At 38.3% G+C, this 8,191-nt stretch overlaps 1 protein-coding gene across 1 annotated transcript in view; it reads right to left on the minus strand.

Moving 5' to 3' along the window:
* Positions 1 to 7,694, minus strand: part of KCNB2 (potassium voltage-gated channel subfamily B member 2) — a gene marked incomplete at both ends in the record, with an annotated part of 164,760 nt that extends 157,066 nt beyond the window's left edge. The window contains one exon of the mRNA XM_084206667.1: positions 7,116 to 7,694. Within this exon, the coding sequence (XP_084062793.1) occupies positions 7,116 to 7,694 (579 nt within the window). The remainder of the gene's footprint in view (positions 1 to 7,115) is intronic.
* Between the last annotated feature and the right edge of the window lie 497 nt (positions 7,695 to 8,191).

Below are 8,191 nucleotides of genomic sequence, written 5' to 3' on the forward strand. Positions count from 1 at the left end.
TTTTAGGACATATGATCTGCCTCTGGGCAAAGGGAAAGGCACAACAGCCTGGTCTGTCCACTAAGGCATGACCCAGCTTAAGTGACATGCCACAGCTGAAAATCCAGCTCATGAGATGCCTCTGATTCTGAGAGGGGCATGCTGTAATGCCCAAAACATCACCCTCCTAACCAGAAATACTGCAGAACATATTTTAAAAGATATATACCATTGATGCTACTCTACATTCAATAGATGGTAACTGCACAAAAAAAGGAAATGATCAGTGGTAAAAGAAGCTGTTGTTGCAGTTAAATTACTCTCCTAAGTTAAATTAAGTTAATTTGCTCTCCTAAATTAGGGATGCAAGGTGCTGGGGTAAATTGGAATAAAAGCTTTCTTTTTATGGCAAAGGATAGCTGTTCTCATGCAGATGGTACCTGCTGGTAAATCACTGTAATATCATATATTCCAAATCCTAGTAGGTTTCTCTGTGCAAGAGCTACTGTGTGATTCTGTGAATGGTGTCACAAGTGCAGGCATATTCTTTTCATTACTTTAAAACTTTGTTTTGCAAAACATTACTGATTAGATATTATTACTAAATATGAAAAATGGATTTCCCCAATTTTCAAAATAATTATTCTTGCCTTTTTTTCCCCCCTTTAACAAGACTCATCATAAATCCCCTTTGATTTTCCTTAATTTATCCATAAAACCACAGTGAGTGAAGCCCCTTATGACATCTACAGAAGTAAAGTTCTCATCCCTTTGTTCATAGAGGGAATGGGGATATTCCCTGGTGCCAGTGCTTGATGCCAGTGATGGACTGTTATAAAATGAGTCACTGCATCTTTGCCCTTGGCACTGCTTCCACAATTTCAGCATCTGTTTTACTGAGAATTAAGTGCCAGTAATAAGCAAGTCAGTTCAAAGGACATTTTACTCATTCCAATAGCAGTTTTCAGTAAGTCTTTTAATAACTTTGCACACCACTGATAAAATCTCAGGGCTGAAGGGAACCCATATGTAACTGAGGCACTGAACACCTCTGAAGCAAGACAGATCAGATGGTAGCTGTATTCCCATGACACCTTAAACTGACCAAAAATGCTGAATCATGGGTTACATGATACTTCATATAAGAACTGAAAAGAAGGTAAATAATCTTTTAATGACCAGCTCAGCAGTGAGCATATGTAAGTTCTTCAAACAAAATCAATTAAGTCTTATTTGTTCCTTGATATAATATCTATTGAAAAAGCAATAAATTCACTTATCTTTCAAGACATTAAAACACTTGAGTTATTAAATATGAATGACTAGGATCCAATATAATCTCCTTGTCTTACAGTCACATTGACTGACTTTATCGTTTGGTACAAGAAATAACTTCACCTTAAAAGCAAAGAGTGGTAATGAGTCTCCTTGGAAGAAACAATTGGGAAATGAAGACACCTATTTATTACCAGTGACCATTCTCTGTGCTTTACCATTACTTATTTTCAGCAGACAAATTTCTATAAAGTATATGCAAATGATATTATTCCTGGTAGTCCATTTGAATGAAGGTTTGTGACAGGATTGCCCCCAAAAATAAATTTAAACCAGAGGTCGGACAGAAGTTCAAGCCACATACCAGCTAGAAAAGAACACTTATCTCCAGTGAATATCATGGGCCTGAGGTATATCACAACATACCAACAAGCTGAGTTTTTCTAGAGTACTTTGAGTGTATATGGTCACCTTCAACCCAAAAGGAACCAGTAGCACACCATTAATTAGGGTTTACCCCTGAACGAACACTGTGACAATCCAATTTAGGAGGACTTGCAAAGGGAAAATGAAGTGTCCTTTTTGACACTCTGCTCTGTTCTGGTCATGCAGAGTGACTCTGCTAATTTCCACTCACTCTAAGACCACTTTTAAGCTGCTCTACAAGGAATAGGCATGGGAGTCAGTGTGATTTATACACAAGACAGTGGAAAGTAAGAATCAGGCCCCTAATGTAAAATAGGTATCTTGCCTCTCTTGGCAAGTCATTGTGGCAATCCCAGCCAAAAGACACATGCAGCTAAAAAAATATTGGTAGCCTAAACCTCCTCTTATGTGCTCCTGCCTTTTTTTTCCCCACCCCAAAGGAATTTTTGTTCACAAAAGAGATTAGTTACTCAATACTGCACACAAAGTCCTCACAATTTCCAGTCAGGCTTGGGATAATTATACCTTCTGTAATCCACAATCCACTAGTTAGCTGATAAATTGGTATGCTTTTTACAAAATAATACTCATGTTACAATTTGTAATGCAAACCAAAAGAAAAAAAACCCTGAAAACTAACCCAAAGAGAGACAGAAATCAATAAAATAAGGAAAAATCAGCCATGCAGTGAAACAAACAGAATTAACAGAGAACACTTTCAACCCTATCAGGTTTCATTTTAAATAAAGCCAACCCCATACTGCAGAAACACAAAAGCCAATATTTTACACTTTTGTGTATGTACATCAACAGGGGTATGCAAAAACTCAAGGACAGAATGTGACTGATTAGTAATTTTTTTAATTACTTTGTACTATCTTTCATACTTGATCAGTTAGTAGTCACACTGCTTGATGCAAATATTAATATGAGAAAAAATTACTGCATAAGAAAGAGGTGTAGAATCAATCACAATCAATTACATCCTAGTTGTATTTAAAGGGGCAACATGGGATATAAAACACAAATTGGAAAATCTCAGTGATATTTTTTGATAATATTACTGTAGGGTAATTAAAATACTCTTGTAGATGAAAGGTGGTAAGTCACTATCAGATATCTTTAGGCAGACACAGGGTCTTTGTTAGTCCTGGATATTCCACTTATTTCTTCTTTCATTCATTCTTTATTTACAGTAAAACATCCTGACTAGAAACATTCCGTATTTGTTTAGGATTTAGCCCAAAAGAGCTTCACCAGTATTAAAAACCAGAGAAAACAATCAGGCTATTGGACCCAATAAGCAAGAATGAAAGGAAGAGCTCATGCATTAAGGCTTTGAATGACAAACTAAATGTATGGGTTCATTTGACTGACACTGACTCCAAAGTAAGACTTCTTTGATTCTGAGAGCACTGCACAAACAATATACCTCAGACACAGCTGACAAGGCATCAGCTCAGGGAGGTGCTCTCTTAGTGTGTCAGTTCAACAAGGTGCTGAACCATAAACACTGATGCAATCCAGCTGCACAAAGTTCACATCTGACTGAAGTCAGTGCTCATTCTGGTACCTGTTGAGGACTTTTATACTACTGACAGGTTGGTCGGAGCTGCTGCTGAACTAAGGAGGCTGTTATAGGTCCAGCAGCTGCAAATAAAAGACTAAATGATGACTGATAACATAAGTAAATTTTTTTTTTTTAAAGACAGTTTTCACAAACAACTGGTTACACAATAAGTATAAATAAATGTCTGGTCTAAAAACTCAGATGTTATTCTGGACCAAAGAATGCCAAACACATACAAAACTCTGTGGTTTGGGGACCAGGCTTTGGGACTTCTCTGGGATGTAAAATATGCCAAATTCCTGTCCTTCATAAATCCCAACACTGCTTCTCATTCCATAGCTCTGTACATGTCTGAAATGGCTGGACTTCTGCACATCTTTATCTTAATCCTACTTAAAAAGCTTATGAATGAGAGCACTGGAAAATGGAGGCAAATCCTGTTTTCCTCAGCTGAAATGTCTACTGAATTCACAATTGCCAACTGAATTCCTGGGATGAGGGCTAAGCAAGAATAGCTGTGCCTCTAATATGGTAACTGGTGACTGAGATGAGGTGCACATCTGCATTTACTAGATTAAAGTAACTCAAAGAGTTAAGTGTGTCTGCACTGTGCAACAGCACTTGACCTATAATATTCCTTTTTTTACTAGCTAAACATAGTTTTAATTTCTTGCCACACCTTGTTCTTGCTTTCTCCTGTTTATTGTGGCATATCCTGTAAAATACATGCTGCTCATTCACTGTCACCTTGTTCTGTCTCACCTTGCTGAAGTCAGTGGCAAACCTTCATTGACCTCGAAAGGAGCAGGATTTGTCCTGAGATGCCTAATCCAAAGCAGGACTCCCTCTTAATTCAGTAAGCTTTGGATCAGACCTAGAAGGGTTCTTAGCAGAATCAAGAAGTGGCAAGACACAGTCACATATCAAAACCACATCCTAGTATTTATCTCACATTTCTAATCTTTGATGTGAAAGGGATTAAAAAGCAAACTGTCAACTGCTCAGATGCCACACAGGATATAACTGACTGAACAAGCACCTACAGGATATTTATGCACACTCATTTCTTCAAAAGGCAGCTAATATTTGAATTTGAGGCTTACGGTAATATTTCCTCACTTGCTTCCCAACTTGCCACTGTCAAATCCCACCATCCTTTCTACTCCTCCAGAGGAAAGAAGATGGCTGTGCCTCTTGTCTCAGGACAAACAAGAAACTGATTTGACCAAACACAAAAATGAAAAATCTAAACCAGATGTTATCCACACACTTCAGAAAAAACCTTGCCACTGATCCTAATGCAGTCTGTTTCAAAGTGCATCTGACTGATTCCACCATGTCTTGTTTTATGATACCTAAGGTAAAATGTGTTGTGATGGTCTTTGCTCTCCTTTATGTCATTCAGCCAAGTTTCTATAGTTGTCTGAGCTGCCATATCTGACTATAATTTAGGCTCATATATGTATTTACAGACTGAAGGTGACTAGATAGAGAAACTGACTGCATGAATTACGGTGACTTCTAGCTACCAGAACCACAGAAACCACATCAAATGGCATTAACTTAAACAAAAGGCAATTGAAATAATGAAAATCATTACAACATGTATACAAGTGCAATGTGAAACTCCCTATAGCAAGAAAGATCTATAACATTGAATCAAATTAGGGCATGAGGGGAAAAGGAAATGCAAAGATAAAAAATAATTATTTAGACATCTAGGGAAATTGAAAAAACAGCCACATCTATCTGCAAAATCTGAGGAGAAATCTGCTCAGAGTGACCAAAGGGGGATTTTCTTAAAAGCTCAGGGTCGGCCTAACTTCTTTCAAGCAAATGCATGATGGGGCACTGCGTAAGCCGTAAGAACAGTCTGATGAATGGCAAGCACTCATGCAAGTTTAACCATCCTATATTTCTGCATTTATTCAACATGCAAATGAATGAAAGCGAGTCACAGGCAAAGAATGTAAAAACCAGTGTCTTACTTTTGTTTTATTCATCTGCTTCATCTTACTGTGTTGACTCCTACCTAGTCTTAGGAAAACACTAATTAAGCATACGTCTCAAGCCTTGGAGACAACTGCCTTGGTTTCTGTGTATGAAAGAGGAACTATTTCACAACCAAATCTGCCTGCTGGATGTCTCTGCGGCAGTGTCCGCGGCCAGGGGATCCCGCGGGTCGCGTGCCATGTGCCGCAGCAGCGTGGCTCAGACAGGATTTCCTCCTGCCCGCATCCAGGAGGAGAGGTCTCTTACGGAACACACTGGTGGCGTTCCAAGGCGTGCAGGGCTGAGAGGCTGGTCCCTGAGCCCTGCAGGCAGCGCAGAAGCTGTGTCACAGGAGTGCTGGAGGGGGCTGATGGAGGTTAGCTTGTACCAGGGGATCACGGCGCGTAACACGGCCTCCCTGAACCCTTTTTGGCAAAACTTACACCCATCTGCTTCCCCTCTGCTCTTTCTCCTGGAGAGGAACATATGGCCCAGAATATGTATCTTGGAAGCAGAAAATTTATTCATGTAGTTTTCTAAAATATTCTGAATAAATTTATTCATGTAGTTTTCTAAAATATTCTGAATACTTTCATTTTTCTCCTATAAGCTTTTATTCCACTTACGAACCTTAAACTCTGCCACAACCTTTTTTAATAAAGTAAGTTCCTTGCTTAAAAAGTTAGGTAGCTCACAATGAAAAATCAAAATTTAAAAAAAAAAGTGTATTGTACCTCAATATTAAGAGTTACTATTGCAAGAAAAATCTTTGCCAGTATTCTCATTATTTTGTCCATTGCAGCCTCATATTTAATACTTACCTTGGTCCAAGAGCATTGCATCCAACAACAAACAACAACAGAAGAAAATAAATCTTAGTTAATCTAAGTTAAGCTTAACATGAACATCTAAACATCAAACATTTTAGAGTCATTCAAACTGGAGATAAGCTTGCAAGATTTACCTCACATTAGTTAGTGCTTCACACCACAAACAGAACAACTAAGTTCTTCAAGATGCAAGAAAATCTTTCTTTTAAATACCAGTACCAACATCTGTGTGTGCAGTCCCATTTTCACAACCAGGGTAAACTTTTCCATAGCATCAGTGAGACTTCAGCCAACTTCCCTGTTTGAAGACAGCAGAACTGGACCCAGGATTCATCTGGATTTGTTCTCACTTCTGACTAAATAGATATAAACTTTACACATCTATATTTGTGTGTGTGTATACATGTATAGAATATATACTTGTTGATATACATATACCTGTATATACATAAATATGCATGCATATAAATATATATAAATATGCATTAATATTTCAGTATTTTTATACAAAACACTCTAATTCTTGATTGAAAAAATGTAGTGTAAGAGAAAACATGCCACTGAAAAACCATGCCAGACCAGCTGATGACCCTTTGATGGCTTATCCAGCACAACCTACCAGACACTGACACACCACATATGCAGTGCCTGCAACAGGACAAGCAACACTGAATTGGATGTTTGTCATAACCAAATGCTTTTCTAACAAACCAGTAGATAATGTACTCTGTCTGCATTTTCATTGAGGAGTTTCATATGGAGCCCATTGAGAATCACACAGATGTTTCTCATCACATACAGCAAAAGCAAAGTACAGTACAGTACAGTAGTTGCCTAAAAACAACTGAACTCAACAGGGTTCCTTCTGCTGATTTCAGTGGGTTTAGGACAGATTTGGGTGTTTTCACTCAATGATATGTAGATTTTTAGATTCTTCTTTTCTCTAAATATTTTAGTGGATTTTGTTGATTCCTACAAGTCAGATGCATGGGTTATGAAACCATTTTCTACTATCTTAGTATTAAGCCTATTGCTTATCCTACCTTTGCTGCAACAGATGAGTTGGGTTTCTCAAGCAAGTCCCAAAGTTTCTTCCTTTTCTCTGGGCAGCAGGTATTATCAAACTCTTCCCCTTCTCTCTCTCGCAATGTCTCTGCCTCCCTCCTCAGTTCCTCATTCATTTGCTCTTTCTTTTGATGGTACCTTGCCTGGCAGCAAGATTCTAAATATATTTCGTCAATCCCCCAGTAATCAAGCTCCTGGCCAAAAGAGAGAGCACACATTTCTTCCATCATATGTAGTTTCCCTGTCCTGTAGAAATTCAAAATGGAAGTGAAAGCCCCTGGGTGTCGATCAAAAAAATACTCATTTTCATTCAGATTATAGTCATCACATACTTCTAGCAGAGATTCATGGGTGTTGCAGTCTCTGAGCTTTCCCAATCGTGTCCTTGGAAGTCTGTCCAAAGTCCTCCACAGCACTTCATGGTTGAGTCCACCAACATTTATTTTAACTCTCCGTGAGCAGGCTTTGCTCCTAATGATCTCCACTGGTTCTGGAGGGAGAGAAAGGGTGGACCTTGAAGACTTTTTGGTGATCCCTGGTGGAGCTTTCTCAGCCATTCTGAAAAAGATGAAGTTGTAACGCCAGAGTCTGTAGGAAAATTAGCTTGGAGACTACGAATATTTGGGCAGAATCCTCTTCAGACAGACAGCTCCATTCCTGAAGCTAAAAAAGACAAAAAATTAGAATATTCCCAGGTACAATGCATCCCCCTATCTGTCTCTCTCTCTCTTTCCATACTTTCATATGCAGATGAAAATTTAATGATTTTAATTTGCCCTCTTTATAGTGATACTCTTTGTGGCAACATCCAGAAGCACTGGAACAACTGGAAGAGCTAAGAGCCTATGCTTAAGCAAAGGAAAAACTCACTGGAATTGCTGTATTTGTGGAAATCAACTGTTACAATTTGTACAAAGGACTTGGCTTTTTTTTTTTTTTTTAATGAATCAGTTTCTGATGCAGTTGTGTTAGCTTAATCTGATTACTTATCTTTTAATTTGTGAGGTGTGCAAATGGAAAGATTATAGGGATATCTATAAGTAAAGACATCCAA

Source organism: Fringilla coelebs (assembly GCF_963513975.1).
Source record: "Fringilla coelebs genome assembly, chromosome: 1".
NCBI classification, from domain to species: Eukaryota; Metazoa; Chordata; class Aves; order Passeriformes; family Fringillidae; genus Fringilla; species Fringilla coelebs.